We start from the raw sequence: 19,036 nt of genomic DNA, 5'->3' as shown, positions 1-19,036 counted from the left end.
GGAAGCAGAATGCATATTTCTGTGCCATAATTAGATTTATAATAACTAGGGAATTCCTAGATAGTCCTTGTGTGCCAATAATAGCTATTGTGTGCTCCTCCTATTATGTGATGAAACCTCACTGGGAACTACTTAATTTTCTACTTCAACATTTTATCAATTTTTTAAAAGTCTTAAAACCAATCTTTACATCAATGACTGTTTTTTAAAAGCATGAATTAATTTTCTTAAGAACTAGAACCATCTTAGAAAACATCTACATAGCTAGCTAGTAGCAGGACTTGTATTAGAAACCTTATTCCCAGCCTGATACACTCTATATTGTGACACATTGGCTTCTCTGTGCTTGTTTTTAGACAAGGAGGAAAGTCCTGGGAAGAGCAGTATTACAGTAGTTTTCTTCCACCTGTGAGGAGATGCTTAACTATCAATTTAAATATTCATAACACACATAACCCTGCCCAACCCACTTCTACAAATAACTTCTCCAAAATCTTGGAAGAAGGTTTTTCAGAACTTTATATAAACTCAGTAACAAAAAGCTATTGCTGCTGTATCTGTTATTTGGTCATAAGTCCTTAAGTTCAGCTGAATACATATTCACAAACATATATTACACGTCTTTGACTATACACAGTAACACAGGCACCTGGCACTATTAAAGATGGTGTGTCACAGACATATCACTTAAAATCAGAAGGCCTAAGTGCAATCAACTGCCATTGCTGGAAGAATAAAAAGCCTAGCAGATGAGCAACTTGGATTGTTAGAATGATGTTATCCTCATAGATATGTGGATAGATCAGTGGCACATAAGTTATCTCCAGTGTTAATGCTTTAATTCTATCATCTAATCCAGAGATTGCGAGAAGCAGGGCCACTACTGTCTGTGTAGGTACATTGTGAGAATTAGGAAAAGGCACCTTCTTCTCTGGGCAAGCCCGGCCACTTTTTTTGCTGTTGAGAAGTCCAAAATTCACCACCACTACCCTTCTCCCATCTTGCAAGGTGCCCTGTTCAGGATACAGCTAATACAGTTCAACCCACAATGCTTAAAAAAGTAATGGTTAACATTTTAAAATTGGGAGATTTCACATAAAATCCAGAGTTCTGCTTTCCCCTGAAAAATGAGAAGCTGATAATACTAAATTTGAATTCCCAGAAGGCATCAGATGGTATGGATGCTTCCCTTATTTTTACCAATGCATATGGTTAAAAACAAAATTAAAAGTGTAAAAAAGGCTCTTTCCCAGCCTTTATTCCCCCTTAGTTCAAGTCTCCAAATGTAGTTACTGTTACTCCCTGTTTTTCCTATAACTTGGAGTTATCTGGAAACTTACCATTTTGCAGAAATGCTTCAGGTGCAATGTCCAAATCAATAAATTAGGAATGTAGCATTTCAGCATGCTTTAACTTTTCCACTTTAATATTTTGCTAGAAGAAAAGGAAATCCTTTGTAATCCTGTATTTATATACATCCTTTAACTGTTTTCGAATGGCTTCACAACTGAGGTTGCTTCTAACTTAAAGTACATTTGATACAGGATAGATGACATCCTCATTTTATGTTTTGAACAGCATCCAGTGAACTTTTTGAAAATGCCATATTACTGCTTCTGGGGAAAACCTGTATTTTATTCTACTGCAAGGCAAGGTAGGAAGCTCCTCTCTTCTGATAAACTGGTTCTATTGGTTTAGCAAGTTTATATGACTCAACTCTGTCATCTTCTAAACTCTTACAGACCAAGCATGCTGTGCATACTCCACACCCTAGTTTTTTGCTGTTGACCTAAAACCAAATGACCAAAGAAATATATTTTTCTTGTTTACTAATGAGGGGTTCTTGTGATTTGAAAGTATACAGTTTGCTGAGACTTGTTTGTTTAATGAGTAGAACATAAACTGGGCTTGGTGAGGTTTTGAAGAGCAGGAGGAGGAGTTTTTGTTATTATTGGCGGTGTTCACGAAGGTAAATGTTTTAAACCACAGTGTCTTTTTGAGGGTATGTTTCTTGGCTGGAGCACTTTCATTATCTCAAATACTTCAGAATTGGCCTGATGCCTACAAAGGATTCACACAAACTTTTAGTTTACCAATCGGACTGGCTGATTTTCTAAATGTTTCCACTCAAATTACTTTTTTAAGCTGTTTTTAAAGCTTCAGGGAAAGCTGGTCTCAGTATTTTGAAATAATGTTGCAAATTTTATTTGTAGTTATAACTACAAAGAAGACAAAGAGTACTCAATTTCCTCTCCATGTTTTCTTGTACCTCGGTGGAATGATAATGACTCTCGAACAGGAAGACAAGCATAAATAGACAATTAAGAATAGACATCTAAGGTAGTTAAGGTATTTAGTTGCTTTAAATCTCTAGGCTCAGAAGCTATGTAGAACATTTGGAGATAGCTTTCAGGAAATTATGGAGACAGGTGGAGTCCAGAATGAGACTAAAGTGTTGTCTGTTTTAGGTTAAATACCGGAATGGTTATTAAATTTGTTTTTTTTTTTGAGCATTTGTAGAAGAAATTAGTGATCCCTGAATAAGCATGTCTTTTCTTGGAACAAGTAATGCCAAACATTTACTTGTTTTGATATGGTTTCTAGACTGTAGATAAGGGGGATGTTGTAGAAGAAAACAAGTACTGATTTCATCAGCGCATATGCTAATCACTTGGCGTCAAGATGAGAAAAATACTTTTTGAATGGTTATATCTATGTATATGGTTTTGTGTCTTTGTTTTGCTTTTGGAGATACTTGTCCTTCAACCAACCATCCAACCACCTCATGTCAAATGTTTGATTGCGTAGGTGCCAGACTGTTCTAACGTAGCAAAATGATAGTGAAGAAAATGGACAAATTTGTCCAAAAACTGTCCTAAAACTTTCATTTCTAGTGATGTAATGCCTAATGGAGAAGTGCTATGAAGAAAAAACAGAGCAAGATGAGGAGGTCGGAGAGTGAGAGTGGGGTGTTAATTTATATAGGATGGTTGGAGGCCTCATAAAACAGACTGAGCATATTGTGTGCTTCACTTAATAGAATCAGTGATGACTAGGATTAAACCAGTGAATGACTGAAAATACAGCAATCAAAATCATTTGAAAATTATTAAGATCTTCACTATTACAGAGCATTGTTTCTGGTTTTCAAATTTTAGAATTGAATAAAATGGTATTTGTTTTATTTAAACACGGAACTTTTAACTACAAAGGACTATTCTGAATAAGGCTTGATTCTACATCTTAAGAGAAGTTGTTGGGAAATGTCACAGAAAAGAATCAGTTATAACTACAGGAAGGAGGGCAGTTTGACAGACTTAAGGGTTTTAATTCATCACCCCCTAAGGAAAGAATTGAGGTTAAGGGAGGTTAAATTCCTGATGTTCTGCACTGGTGCCAGACAATAAACGAGGCAGGAAATTGAAGAAGAAAATAATGTTCAGAGGAGGTTGAAAAAGGGCTGTAAGAACCCTGAAAACCAGAGCTTGAAAGTGTGTGAAAGTTACATCTGGAGCAGACTCAGTGGAAGCGGGAGTTAGAAAAATCTATGACAAGGAGAATTCCACTGTTTAAATACACTGTGTTACTTCCAGAAAAAAAATATAATAGTAATAATTTAGACAGTGGGTTACAATTAAATGTCAGATGTGCTAAAACACAGGACAGATATTTAGGAATCTTGGTAAAGGGAAGAGAACTATTTTGTGTTAAGTAGAGGAAGGAAGGGTTATTGCAATTAACTGACCACGTGGTCTGTGCCAGGGCACCAGGACCTACCCTGCATTTGCACAACCCTAAGAGTGAGTGCCTGAAATATTGCACCCTTGGTGCCTCCCTTGCTTCATTCTAGTCCCAGCCCTATGGGGCTCAGAGGGCTCGGGATTCCCTTCCTTGACCATCAATCTCCTTTTCCTTCCCCACTCTTTACTTTTCCACAAAAACCTTTAACTCCTTGCTTTTCTTTCTGTAATTAAATATTCAAGCTGCAAATAGTGTAATAGGAAAAAAAATTCCTATTTCTAGACTGTACTTCTTTATGATAGGAAATAGCTTTGTTCTTCCAGCGGTTCATCTTCAGGCATAGGTGACTGATCATCTTCAACTCTGGAAGGCCATGGAAATTAATCTGAGAAGTGCAGCGGAAATTAATCTGAGAAGTGCAGCAACAGGTTAGAGGACAGTTTGGTTTTGGCATGTTGCATTGACAAAATATCACAACCAGCTGATGAGAAAGTGTAGAAAGAGAAGTTCCTCAAAGCCAGAAGAGAAAGGCAAGATCAGAGTCGGGGATCCAGGCAAGGGTAGGGGCTAGCAAGTGAGGCACAGCCCTTCAGAGGTTCTCACCCAGTGGCATGGCCCATGCAGAGGTGGATCGTCTGAGTTCCTTGTTGATTCATGGACCAGTCCTGAGAGGAACTGCCATTCAAAAGCTTGTGGCAGGCAGGTAGCATTACCCCTCAGTGCCCCTAGAGGTGTGCTGAGCCCAGGTCAGAGACTTTCTGCAGTGGCTTGTGAAGGATTGGCAGGCAGTACTGCCTTGTCAACATGGCAACATGTCATGTCAACATGTCATGACAAGTGACAACATGGCTTGTCACTTGTCAAGTGCTGGGCGGGGGCATCTTGACAGAGACCCATGCCCAGGTTGAGCTATCTTAACACCTCAAGGTTTGGTGAACAACTCTCCTTCCTCCCCCATCACATAACTAAATGAGTCTTGTTCTTTCTCCCATTTTCTGTTTACTTTCCTTTTCCTTTTCATCCTCAGTCTGTTTTCCCCTCAACTTTTCCATCCTTGGGCCTTACCATGCCATTCTCCCAGTTGGAATGCTTAACTGCAAGCACATCTTTCCTATCCAAATCTAAACGGGTACATCCTTGGAATTCCATATTGAGGATTGTCCGTTCTCTAAAGCCTTTGCTGATCTCCTAGATCACTAACTCTTACGTCCCTCAGACACATTGTGAGCCCTCCTTCGATACTAATTGGGAGGTAGTAAGGTGAGTGAAAAGAACTTGGAGTTAGGCAGATCTCTGTTGGAATTCCTGTCTCCATCCCTGACTGGCTCTGGGATCTACAGTAAATAAACTTCAGATGTGTCCTCATCTGAAAAGTTGGGAATCAAATTTTATCAATACCTTGCAAGTCTGTCGTATAATATATGGAAATGTGTATAGAGTGCAGGGATCAAGGAGAGGATGCAGCAAGTGTCCTTGACCTTGATGTAGTTAAAAGATATACAGCGAATACTTATTGTATATTTACTTTGCCAGATTCTGTTCTAAGTGTACCATTTCATATAATCCTCACAACAACCCTACGAATTAGGTACTATTACAGTTGTCTCCAATTTACAGAGGAGGACATTAAAACATTGTTTAAAAGACTTGGCGAAAAAAACACAGTAAGTGGCAGAGCACCAATACCAACCCAGACAGTCTGGCTCCAGAGTCCATGCTTTTAATGACCACCCTCTAATAGGTGTCACCAACTGGAAGCTTTTTTTGCTGATCCAGGGGCCAAAGTGAAAGATGGGCAGCCCACAAAGGGCCAGCCAGTCAGAGCAAATAAACCCTAATGTATTTATTGTTAATATTATTAATATAACAAATGGTTAATACAGCATTTGTGAAGACCTACTGTGTCCTTGGCACTGTGCTAATGTGCTTTGTCTACATTCTTTAATTCCCACAAATATTATGCAAGACATTGTTTTATAAAAATGACGCTCATAGAGTTGCTTTCTTCCCCTTCACATCAAAAGAGCACTACTTTTCCCATCCAATCCTCAGCCTACAACTATCTAGCTTCTGATCCAAGTTCTCCGCTGAAACTCCTCTTACTGAGATTACAAATGACCTTCTAGGTGATGTAAATCCAGGAGACATTTTTTGATAATTTACTCAGTGACTCTTTTCTGCACCCCCCCTGGTGATCACTCCATCCTTCATCATTTCCAGGACCATAGTTTGTTCCAGGACGACCTCTCTGACCTATTTATTCCCCCTATATCTTCCTATGTCATTTTGCTTGTGCTGGTCCTTTAAATGCAGGTCTTCTCCTGGAGCGTATCCACACGTCTCTTTAATCTACATACTCTCCCTGAATGTTCTCACCCACTTGCTGGTCTCAGCTACCAATGAAATGCTGAATGTAGGGGAAGTGGTGCCATACCCTGACACTCATAAACTGAGACAAAGATCATTTGAATATTGGAGACTGCCCCTGCCCATATGAGCACCTCAAAGTCGAGTGTATCAAACTGAACACATGCAGCCTTTTTCTGTACCATTCCCAACCCTGCCTGCCCTGCTCCCACCCCACCTCCTTAACATTATTTAGGTTGGGATGCTGTCATCCACCTAGTTATTCAAACGAACGTGAAAATCATGTTTGCCTCCTCCTCCGCCAATCCACTCAACATCTAGGAGCTGTCAATTCTACCTCCATCATTTGAATTTAGTCACTTCTCTCTACAGACATGGGAAAACCTAGTGGAAGCCAGCATCTCTCAACTGGCTGACCCACATCCCTCCCTTCTGGCCCACCTGCCTCCAGTCTGGCCGCTTCCACGATTTTCTCTACCCTAGTCATAAATTTTTTAAAGCTCAAATACAGGGAATGACAGATTAGATTTGAGCTTTTAACCATCATTGCCTCAGGATAAACTCTGAGCTCCTCAACAAGGCATTCAAAGCTCTCTCTTGAATCCTGTTTTTGTCTACCTTCGAGCCCCATTTCTTGCCACTCCAACCTTGCTCTCCAGTTGCATCAAACTTATCGTGGTTTCCCAAACACGCTATGGCTGGCTGACTGATTTTTTTCAGCATTTAATACTCAGCCCAAAGTCACCTCCAAGAAGTCTTCTCTGAACCCCCAGGCTGGGTTAGGTGTTTCTCTTTAATGCTCCTTTATTCCCTTGTGAATATTTCTGTCACTTCATTTTCAGTATTGATTTGTGACTATTCTCATGTCCATTTTCTCCACTAGGTTTTGGTTGAGGGCAGGAACTATCGAATTCCCAGGATCTAGTACATAATAAAAGCCCTTAGTGAATGTCTGTTGAATGAATAAATAAGTAACTTTCCCAAGGTTATATTGCAAATAAATTCTGACACTGGAACCAAATGTGTTGCACTCTAAAATTCATGTTCTTTCCACTGAGGCGTTTGCACACGTGGAGTGTTTAGAGTCTAAAAAACTGACATTTTAAGGGGCCAAACCCTACCATAAGATTTTCCTTCCAATTTAAAAAATTTAAATAAAGTTTTCAATAATAATTTCACATGGTTCAGTAATCAAACAATATAAAAAGATAACAGCACCCACAATAATTGAAAGCAGGGTCTTGAGATATTAGTACATCTGTGTTCAGTGCAGCATTATACTCACAATAGCTAAAACGTGGAAGCAAATCAAGTGTCCATCAATGGATGAATGGATAAGCAAAATGTATATGGACTATTTTTCAGCCTTAAAAAGGAAGGGAATTCTGCCATATACTACAAAATGGGCAAAACTTGAGGACATTATGCTAAGTGAAATAAGTAAGTCACAGAAAGACAAGTACTGCATGATTCTACTTATATGAGGTACTTAGAGTAGTCAAAATCATAAAGAGAAGTATAATGGTGGTTTCCAGGAGAGGGGAGAAGGCGGAGTTATTGTTTAATGGATATAGAGTTTCAGTTTTACAAAATGAAAAGAGTTACATGGACCGATGGTGGTAATGGTTGTACAACAATTTGGATGTATTTGATACCACTGAACTGTATACTTAAAAATGGTTAAGATGGTAAATTTATGTGTATTTTACCACAATAAAAACAATTTTTTAAAATCCCCAAACAAACAAAAGGTAGTGGAAAGAGTCTCGTTCCCATTTTTGTCCTCTGTCTTCCTGATTCCCACTCCCTTTGCCCCAAGGTAAACAATCTTGGTAGTTTTCTCTATCTCCTTCCGGGTTTTCTTTTTGCAGATGCAAGCACATATGAAGCTATATATTCTTCACCTCCTGACTCTATAAAAGATATTTAGAAAAAATTTTTTAAACTTCTCTACTTTTTTTGAAGTGGAGATGTAGAAAAACAGCTAATCAGTACCTAGCTTGCATGAACTCACCGGAGAGAGAGTTGGAAGAGAACAGCTATTTGATAAGAAGTTCAGATAATCTTGCCTGCTACTGCCAGGGGTGCCTCTGGAGACCACCAGGGTCCCCCAGAGCAGAGCCTATGATCCAGGTATCTCCCCCATGCAGATTCTTAAGCTTCCCAGTTATCTTTTCTCTGGAACTCTCCTAGGCCACACCCCCTGATGCAACATCTGGGTTTGGGCAGAAAGGAGGGTGCTGCCCAGCCCGCCTCTTCTGAGGTGTCTGGGCTGGCTCCTCTTTCCAGAACAATTCAGGCTTTACAGCGACTCAGACTCAGCTCCAACTTCTGCGTTCCGAAGCAAGGATGGCTGATACGGAAAGAGTGCTTCATTCTGGAAGGAAACAATGTTCCAGGTCAAACTGAGCCTGCCAAACAGAGACCCTCACAATGGTTCTAGAAGAAATCGAGACAAGTCTTATCATGTGGTTTTCCTACGCCTTGATTCCTTGTTTGCTCGTGGGTAAGTATGAATCAGAATACCGCTTACAGTCTGGGACTCAAATATAGGTTAGGAAGGTGAAAAATACTTTCCCAGGGTTTGAGGTTGCAGTATATGCATAGAACATCTTATGTCTGTTTTTGAAAAGGTTTCTCACCTCCTAATCCTCCATCCCCACAGAGAAAAGACCTGCATTCTGTTTAGAAATCTCTCAGTGTCCACAGAACAATCTAGGAAGATAAAGCATCAGAAAAATCGTTTAAAGGTTAGCAGAGATCCATGTATTTTGTTATTTATCTTATTATTTAGTTTTAAAAGCCAAAACATAGTTATTATCTCAGTCTTTCTGTGTGTGCCTCAGAGATGTTCACTGTAAGGACAGGTTTAAGTAAAGATTCTAACAAAATACATGTGAATAGAAAGACATAATTTGCAACCTTAATATTGGGTACAAGATTTATGAAAATTGGAATTCTCTCCTGGTCACTTCAGAAAAGGTAGCAGTCAGGTACTCCATACCATCTTAAAAAGTATTTGGTTTGGGGCATTTTGCCTGCCAGTAAGATTACATAATTATCTCTGCTCCATTCTGGCTGCTTGCACCTACATGTTATTGTTCTGAAATCGCAGCTTTCACTTTTGATGTTTCTTCCTGTCAACTAACATTTAAAAGAAATTTCTAATTTGAATACACCAAGGTCCTAGGCACTTTGCAGTGTCTGTGGGTGTCTTGAGTACTTTCTTTTTTTTAACACTGAGAACTAATTATTCTACTTAGTTTAAATCAGGTAACAAATCGGTGCCGAGGTGATTAGCAAATGTTTAGAGCTGACTTAAACATCAAATATATGCCTGTGTAGCTCAAAACCCTTCACAACTGTATGTCTCAGCACATGATGAGCAAATTTGCTGTTTGTTTCATGACACATCATATTTAGACCCCAATCCTATTTCTCACTACTCCTTGAAAACAAGTATGGGCCACAGGTGGCTGCTGTCTTCACAGCTGGCGCATCACCCACCCCCCCCATTTCCTCCTCCTGGTCTTTATTGTAGTTCTTTCCCTCAGAAGCTCCCTCGCCAGTCCTTACCCCATCCCAAACCCGTCCTCCCATCATCATTCCAGATGGGTCCCTGCTCCTGCAGACCCTTCCCAGACCTCTCTCCTTTGATCCTTGACCCCATGTACTCTGTTTCAGTGGGTTGTTTCTGTTTCCTGCACTGGCCTGAAGGCAGGGCCTAGGCATCTTTCCTGGCGTCCCCACAGCCCCTAGCATAGGCTCAGCATGTTAGCTGATTGGTTAGTTACTTGATTCATTGATTAGTTGGTGGCACAAACAAGTTGCTAGGAAAACGCTCCTCCACTAAGCTAAAGGGAGAAGACGGGGTGGCCAAATGAGAAGGGGAAAGGCCAGCATATTTTTCCTGATTTTTTTTTTTAATTGAGGTATAACTGACATATGACATTATATTAGTTTCAGGTGTACAACATAATGATTTGATATTTGTATGTACTGTGAAGTGGTCACTGTAATAAGTCTAGTTAACAGCTGTCACCATACAAATTTTTTCTTCTTGTGATGAAGACTTTTAAGATCCACTTTCTTAGCAATTTTCAAATATGCAGTATAGTAACTATAGTCACCATGCTATACATTACATCCCCATGATTTATTTATTTTATAACTGGAAATTTACACTTTTTGATCCCCTTCACCCATTTTTTAATTTGACATTTTCTTCAATGAGGTAGTCCAGTCTTTTAAGCCTTTTCCTGAAGACTCCTATTTCAAGTAGACCTGGAGGTGAGTACTCTTCTGACACCTGTAAACTTACACAGAAATAAAAACAACAAACAAAAAACTACAACAACCATCCCTGTCCCCCTCCACCACCCACCCAAAAAAAAAAAAAAAAAGCAACCAAAAAAAACCCACCAGTGGTAGAAGCCACAAGGATGTCAGAGCGAGAAAGACCTGTGTGTGAGTTTTGACTTTTATCACTTGCTCGCTCAGTGAATATATTTCTTATCACTTCAGTTTCCTTATCTGCAAATTGGTCAAAATAGCTACCTTTCAGTTGGGAGGTGTCAAACGAGATTATGAAAACAAAGGCACTCTGAAGATGTTACTTTTCATCTGTTGGTTATGCAAACCGATGGTGGTGTCAGCAGTTATTTGCTTTAGCTGAGGTTGCCTTTATGCAATTTTGACCATTTACTCTGGACTGTGTAGGAGCCTGCAATGATTTCTGCAATGTCTAAATGAACTTCTACTACTTACTCTAGATCCTTGGGACAGATGGGTAGAGGTCTTGCTCTCTTTTACAGAATTTATTTGCCTTGCCCTGTCCCTTTCAAATAATAGTGTGTAATTCAGGAAACTGATTCCCACTACCAATAATAATAATAATAGTAATAATAACAGCAATAATAACAGCGACAGTGACCATCGCAACTGCCATTTATGACCGCACACTGTGCTCTGGATTAGCAAAAATATTCTCTTGACATCTCACATCAATCCTGCAAGGTAGGTGATATAACCCCCATTTTATACACTAGGAAAGAGAGGCTCAGAGAGGTTCAGCTATTTGCCCAAGCGTATGCATCTAATAAGTGGGAGAACTGGGATTTGACTCTGGTTCTGTTGGCTACAGAGCCTGTGCCCTTTGTACTTCTCTGCAGAAGAAGCTGAGACATTGAAGCAGGCCAGAGAAAGTTTGGAAGGACAAAGCAAAAGGAATAAAGAAGATGTTGCTGTGTTTTCTGACACATTTGCCATAAGGGCTGTTGGAAGTAAAGGTGGCAGAACAGAGCCCAAACGAGGGGAACTGACAGCAGACACAGTGAGGGGAAGCCAGCATGGTGATTCCAGGGAGGAGATGCAAGGGGTTCTGCCTGGGAAATGTGCCCAGGGGCTTTGTGGTGGGCATAAACCTCAGAATGACACAAAGGTCTAATGTGAGATAGGAATTCGGGGGGAAAAATCAGGCTGAGGCTAATTTCACTAAGGAGCCAAGACTTGGTTCACCTGTTTCGTTTTCATTCATTCTGTATTTGTGAGCGCCTGCTGTGTGCCACGTTCTGGGTGGTTAGATATGAACAAAACAGTGTTTTCTGTCTGCAGGGAACATAAGAACCTGCTGGGAAATACACCTAATTCTTTAGGGGTTTATCATTCATAGTTTATTATTATTATTATTATTGAGGTATAGTTGATTTATAATGTGTTAATTACTGCTGTATGGCAGAGTGATTCAGTTATACATACATATATATATATATATATATATATATATATACATATTCTTTTTTATATTCTTTTCCATTATGGTTTATCCCAGGATATTGGATATAGTTCTCTGTGCTACACAGTAGGACCTGTTTATCCATTCTATATATAAAAGCTTACATCTGCTAACCCCAGCCTCCCACTCCATCCCTTCTCCCAACCCCCTCCCCCTTGGCAACCATCAGTCTGTTCTCTATGTGCATGATTCCATTTCTGTTTCATAGATTGGTTCATTTGTGTCATATTTTAGATTCCACATATAAGTGATATCATATATCGTTCATAGTTTTAACTGTCTTTCAGGTACCTGAAGTAAGGTCTAGATCAGTGGTTCTCAATCTCAAGTGCATGTTGGAATTAACTGGAGAGCTTTTAAAAGTACAAATGCCAGGATTTCACAGCCAGAGGTCTGATTTAACTAATCTAGGGTGCTGCCTGGTCTTTGGGATTTTTCAAAACTTCCTGGGTGGGGCTCCTTAGAGAAGTGGTTTATTCCATAACTGGGAAGAGAAAATAGAAGTTTGGAACATCTTGTGGTAAGGAAGGAAGTGCTCAAAAAAGGATGGGGCCCAAAATGCAACAAGGATCCTGGATTAGATCCTGGAATGAGAAAAGGACATTAGTGGAAGATTTGGCAAAATCCAAATAAAGTTTGGAGTTTAGTTAATAGTAATGTACAATGTTAGTTTCTTAGTTTTGACAAATATATTGTGACTATATAAGATGTTAGCATTAGGGGAAGCTGAGTGAAGGGTGTACAGGAACTCTGTGTACTTACTGTCTGTGTTTTTTCCCTATAAATCTAAAATTGTTCTAAAAATTAAAAGTCTATTAATAAAAATAACATGAAAAAAGAGAGTGAGAGATGGGAGTAACTCAAAAGGACACAAAACCCAAAAAAGCTCCCAATGGCCAAAGCTGGAACGATTTGAGTAACAAATAACGATAGGGCTTCCCTGGTGGCGCAGTGGTTGAGAGTCCGCCTGCCGGTGCAGGGGACACGGGTTCGTGCCCCGGTCCGGGAAGATCCCACATGCTGCGGAGCGGCTGGGCCCGTGAGCCATGGCCGCTGAGCCTGCGCGTCCGGAGTCTGTGCTCCGCAACAGGAGAGGCCACAACAGTGAGAGGCCCGTGTACTGAAAAAAAAACAAAAAACAAAAAAAAATGATAGAATAAAATAAATTTCTATTACAAATGGTGGAGAAGGAAGAGCTATTTCTTACAGAATTCCAGTTAACACATAGAAAATCACAACACATCGCAGCAATGATTGTTGCAAGTAATATCCACCAATAAACACAAAATTTAATGGATGGAAGTTGGGGGAGAAAGAATATTTGCATAGTGTCACAGTATCTCCCCTAAGTTATTTATTAATTATAAAGGGGAAAATGGTCATTTTATAGTGAAGACACCACCTTAACCAAGTAGTCAAGGTAAACACCACCGGTAATAAGACATAGTAACATCATGTATTCCCTGTATGTGCCAAAAATGCACAACCTTAATCAAATCATGAAAAAACATCAGACAAACCCAAACTGAGAAATGGTCTAGAAAACAACTGACCAGTACCCGTCAAAAATGTCAAGGAAGGATTGAGGACAGATTGAAGAAGACTAAGTATAGATATGACAACTAAATGTGGGATTCTGGATTGGTTCCTGAAAAAAAGGAAGGAAAGAAAGGAAGGAAGGCAGGCAGGAAGGAAGGAAGACTTTAGGGGAAAAAAATTGGTGAAATTCGAATAAATACTGAGGCTTCATTATTGATATTGGGCCAATGTTAATATCTTCCTTTTCATATTTGTACTGTGGTCATGTACATCTGGAAGGCTGAATGAAGGGTATATGGGAGCTCTCTGTACTATTTTTGCAGCTCTTCTGTAAGTCTGAAATTATTTCAAAATAAAACTTAAAAAAAACACCCACAAAAAGCCACCTCCCCAGTAATTCTCATGGGCAGCCAAGGTTGAGAACCATTTAGAACTCTATATACCAGTGCTTCTCAAACTTTAATATGCTTATGAATTACCTGGGGGATCTTGTTAAAATGCACTTTCTGGTTCTGTAGGGCACAGCTTGCAGCCTGAGAGTCTGCATTTCTAATAAGCTCCTGGGTATTGTGATGCTGCTGATCCAAAGACCATACTTTAAGATCCTGAAGCAGTAGATCACTTTCCTGAGGCATGAATTGGTTTGCATACCTTCTGAAGCTGGGGTGGGGCACTAGTTACTTAGGCAGCGAGTGATGCCAGCAACCTGCTTAGCAGCCATGTCCTAGCTCAGCCTTGCTCTTTTCTTCTTCTGGTCACATACAAGGGGATTCTCTTGAAATAATTTACTGTATTCGAGGGAGACATTTTAGGGTATCGTGTCAGTTCATGGTATCAATATCCCCTGAAGTGCAAGCCCCATGGAGTAGTCAGAATGATGGTCCGCCAAAGACATCCACGTTCTAATTCCTGGAACCTGTGGATACATTACCTCTTATGGAAAAAGGTATTTTAAAGATGTGATTAATGTTATGGGATTTTGAGATTAGGAGATTATCCTGGATTATCAGGGTGGGCCCAATCTAATCACATGAGTCCTTCAAAGCTGAGAACCTTTCCTGGATGCAGTGAGAGAGAGATGGGAGGACAGAAAAAGAGGCAGGAGAAATTTGAAGCATGAAAGGGACTCAACCAGCCATTGTTGGCTTTAAAGATGGAGGAAGGAGGAGCCATGCGCAAGAAGGTGGGTGGCCACCAGCAGCTGGGAATGGCAAGAAAACAGTCTCCCCTGGAGCCTGCAGTCCTGCCAGCACCTTGATTTTAGCCCAGTTAGACCTGTGTAAGATTTCTGATCTATGGAACTGGAAAATAATAAATCTGTGTTGTTTTCAGATACTACATTTGCGGGAATTTGTTACAGCAGCAATAGAATACTAATAGGCCGCAAGAAAGAGGGATCAGCTTTGTGAATGCAGCTCTATGCAAAAAGTGTTGCTTAGCTACTTTCTGCCACACTGAGCACCAGAATCTTAAATAGTCACAGTCACCTGGCTCAAGTTTCTATCGGAAACACCCAAGAGGCTCCACCCAGTGGGCCTTCTTGAGATACTGAGTCAGACTGCTAGAACAAGAACAATTTTCTACAGTGACAGGAGCATAACTATTCACAAGGAACCAAACGATTATACAGAAGATATTCCAATATCTTGGTCTAGCTCCATTGACAGTTCTCATCCAGTGTGGCTGAGGAAATAATTATTCCCAATTTTGCACCCTTCTCTCTGTGGCCAGTAGTCTTTCTTGTTCACACTGTAAGCTTACTCTCCCCTCCTGCCTTGAGTGCATTCTTTGTTTTTGCATTTACTCATGCACATCAGGAAGAGTCTCTATTAACTGGTTTCTTCTACTTGACTTCAATACACATTACTCCTGACTGGTAGATGACATTTCTTGTTAATGAGAATGGTGGGTGGATAACAAAGTTTTCTTTTTCTTTTATTTATTTATTTATTTATTTTTGCGGTATGCGGACCTCTCACTGTTGTGGCCTCTCCCGTTGCAGAGCACAGTCTCTGGACATGCAGGCTCAGCGGCCATGGCTCATGGGCCCAGCTGCTCTGCGGCATGTGGGATCTTCCCAGACCAGGACACGAACCCATGTCCCCTGCATCAGCAGGCGGACTCTCAACCACTGCACCACCAGGGAAGCCCCAAAGTTTTTTTTTTCTCCACTGAATTGTGTTCTCAGGACCACAGTGAGCCTTGTCTAACAACTGGAGGGGATTCACCTATGAAACCCTTCATAGGTGAAAGGAGTCACTTTCAGCTTGGAGTCTGAGCTGAAAATAGACTTCCCTATTTAGTGTCCTAGCATAAAATGGATTTTTCCTCATATAGGGCCACCATGCTTTCTATGTAACCCAATTAAACATCCCCTGGCACAGTAGTTCATGGGCATTACTGATTTTCCATCTCATTCCCAATGTGTATGTGTGCTACATAAACAACAGCGAAACAAAGATGGAATTTGGAATATATGGTACAAATGGCATAAAGATATTGAAGATGTTGCCTACAGGGCTCAGAAAGAAGCAGTAGTTTTCATTTTAAGACAGGAATGAGACTGAGTATTTTGCCCATAGTGGAGTTAGATTTGGAACTTCACAGGTAGGAGAAGACAGTTACACAAGTGCAAACTGCTGCATAACATAATGGAGGCACCTAAATTTTGGGACATCTCTTGCTGTTGTCCTGCCTGTGTGACCCTCATGAAGAAAGATATACCCAGAAACTCAACCTCAGAGTAGTTGCTTAAATCCTTGATGAGTGCCCTGGTCATTAGGACACCTAATTGTTAGGTCTCCCACCCTAAACAGGTGTCCCTCACTGATTTAATTGACTGCACCTAATTCTACAACTTTACTTTTCTCCTAGGTGCATTTCATCCTGTTTGAATTTATCCTATCATGGTCTTTTAAAATGTATCCTGTCATGCAGATAATCAGAATTAATGCTAAATTTTTAGGTGTGATGACACTATGTTTGTATTTTTTAACTGAAATTTTGTTGAGGTAATTCTAGATTTATTATAAGAAATAATACAGAAAGCCCAGTTTCCCCAATGGTATTTCGCAAAACAGTAGTATAATATCACAACCAGGATATTGACATCATTGATACAATCCACCCGTCTTATTCAGACTTCCCCAGCTTTACTTGCATTCGTTCGAGCGTGTGCTTGTGTGTGTGTGTGTAATAGGTTTGTGTATTTATCACCACAGTCAAGATACTGAACAGTTCCAGTACCACAATGATACTCCTGTTGCCTTTTTAGAACCTCCCCCTACTGTGCCTTTCCCCACTGTTCCTAACCCCTGGCAACCATTAATCTGTTCTCCATTTCTAAAATTTTGCCATTTCAAAATGTTATAAAAATAGAATCATACAGCATGTAACTCTTGGGGGGTTGGGTTTTTTCACTTGGCATAATTTCCTAGAGATTCATCCAGATTGTTTTACGTAGTGATAGTTTGTTCCTTTTTTTTGGCGGGGTACGCGGGCTTCTCACTGTTGTGGCCTCTCCCGTTGCGGAGCACAGGCTCCGGACGCACAGGCTCAGCGGCCATGGCTCACGGGCCCAGCCACTCCGTGGCATGTGGGATCTTCCCGGACCGGGGCACGAACCCGTGTCCCCTGCATTGGCCACTGCACCACCAGGGAAGCCCCAGTTTGTTCCTTTTTATTGGATGTACCATAATTTGTTTGACCATTCACCTGTGGGCATCTGGGCTGATTCCAGTTTGTTTATAGACATTGTTGTGCAGATCTTGTGTGACATAAATTTTTACTACTTTGGGATAAATGCCCAAGAGTGCAATTGATGGGTTGTATAGTAATTACCAGTTTAGTTTCACAAGAAACTGCTGAACTATCTTTCAGAGTGGCTGTACCACTTTATATTCCCACCAGCGATGTATGAGTGACTTTACCTGCATCCTCACCAGGGTCTGGTATTGTTACTTTAAAAATTTTTAGTCATTCTGATGGCTGTGTGGTGCTATCTCAGGGACGTTTTAATTTGCAATGCCCTAATAGCTAATGATGTTGAACATCTTTTCATGTGCTCATTTGCCATCTGTATGTACTTTTTGGTGAAATGACTCTTCATGTCTTTTGCCCATTTTCTAATTGAATTGTTTGCTTTTCTACTGTAGGGTTTTGAGTATTCTTTGTATATATATTCTAGATATGAATCCTTTGTGCGATATATAGTTTGCAAATACTTCCTCCCAGTCTGTATCTTGTATTTTCATCCTCTTAACAGGGTCTTTTGCAGAGCAAGATATTTTAAGTTTGATGATGCCCATTTATAAATGTTTCCTTTTATGGATCTTGCTTTTGGTGTCAAGTCTAAGAAATCTTTGTCTAGGTCTGAAGATTTTCTATGTTTTTTCCTAAAAGTTTAGAGTTTCATATTTTGCATTAAGTCTATGGTCCACTTTGAGTTATTTTTTGCATAAGGTATGAGATTTAGGTTGAAGTTTTTTATTTGCCTGCAAATATCCAATTGCTCTAATATTATTTGTTGAAAAGGCTATCCTTCCTTCATTGAATTGCTTTTGTACCTTTGCCAAAAGTCAGTCGAGCATATTTGTGTGGGTCTATTTCTGGGATGTCTATACAGTTTCATCAATCTATATGTCTATTTCTTTGTCAATACCACACAATCGTCATTACTGTAAGTCTTATAATTGGGTAGATTGATTTCTCTCACTTTATTCTTTTTCAGAGTTGTTTCAGTTATTCTCCTTCCTTTGCCTTTGCTTATAAATTTTAGAAAAAGCTGGTATATATCTACAAAAAACCTTGCTGGGATTTTGATAGGAATCACGTTAAACCTGTATATCAATTTGGGGAGAATTACCATTTTAACTATGTCAGATTGTTCGATTCATGAGCACAGTATGTCTCTCCATCTATTTATGTTTTCTTTGAAATCTTTCACCAGCATTGTGGAGTTTTCCCCATACAAATCCTAGATATGTTTCATTAGATTTACACCTGAACTTTAGGGGGAGAGAATGATTGTAAATAATATTTTAAATTTCTGTGTATAAGTGTTCATTGCTAGTATTTAAAAGTACAACTAATTTTTAATGTTTATCTTGTATCCTATGAACTTGCTGAACTCACTATTAGTTTTAGGAGGTTTTTTTTGTAGATTCTGTGGGATTTCCTACATAGCGTGCAAATAGGGGGAGATTAATTACTTCTTTTCCAATCTGTAATGCCTTTTACTTCCTTTGTTTGCCTTATTACAGCTGCTAGAACTTCTAGTACAATGTAGAGTAAAAGTGATGAGGGTGAGCACCCTTGCCTTTTTCTTGATTTTAGGGGGAAAGAATTCAGTCTTTCACCATTGAATAAGATGTTAACTGTAGGTTTTTTAGAGATGGTCATTATCAAATTGAGATAACTCCCTAATGTTCTTGACTTGAAGAGAGGTTTTTTGTTGTTTTCTGCTTTTAAATCATGAATGGATGTTGAATTTTGTAAATGCTTTTTCAGTGTCAACTGATCTAATTGTATGATTTTTCTTCTTTAGTTTGTTGATGCAGTGGATTACATTAATTGATTTTCAAATATTGAACCAGC

The 19,036-nt window shown here is 39.7% G+C and overlaps 2 protein-coding genes across 2 annotated transcripts in view; both read left to right on the top strand.

Moving 5' to 3' along the window:
* Window positions 1-7,848, top strand: part of NCK1 (NCK adaptor protein 1) — a 92,570-nt gene extending 84,722 nt beyond the window's left edge. Inside the window, exon 5 of the transcript XR_013828309.1 lies at window positions 1,579-7,848. The gene's annotated coding sequence lies outside the window, so the exon portion shown is untranslated. The remainder of the gene's footprint in view (window positions 1-1,578) is intronic.
* A 637-nt stretch (window positions 7,849-8,485) lies between these two features.
* Window positions 8,486-19,036, top strand: part of IL20RB (interleukin 20 receptor subunit beta) — a 30,309-nt gene continuing 19,758 nt past the window's right edge. Inside the window, exon 1 of the mRNA XM_079922617.1 lies at window positions 8,486-8,614. Within this exon, the coding sequence (XP_079778743.1) occupies window positions 8,542-8,614 (73 nt within the window). The 5' untranslated portion in view covers window positions 8,486-8,541. The remainder of the gene's footprint in view (window positions 8,615-19,036) is intronic.

Source organism: Stenella coeruleoalba (assembly GCF_951394435.1).
Source record: "Stenella coeruleoalba genome assembly, chromosome: 5".
NCBI classification, from domain to species: domain Eukaryota; kingdom Metazoa; phylum Chordata; class Mammalia; order Artiodactyla; family Delphinidae; genus Stenella; species Stenella coeruleoalba.
Note: the sequence above shows the minus strand (reverse complement) of the source record. Positions and strands in the feature narration are given on the sequence as shown.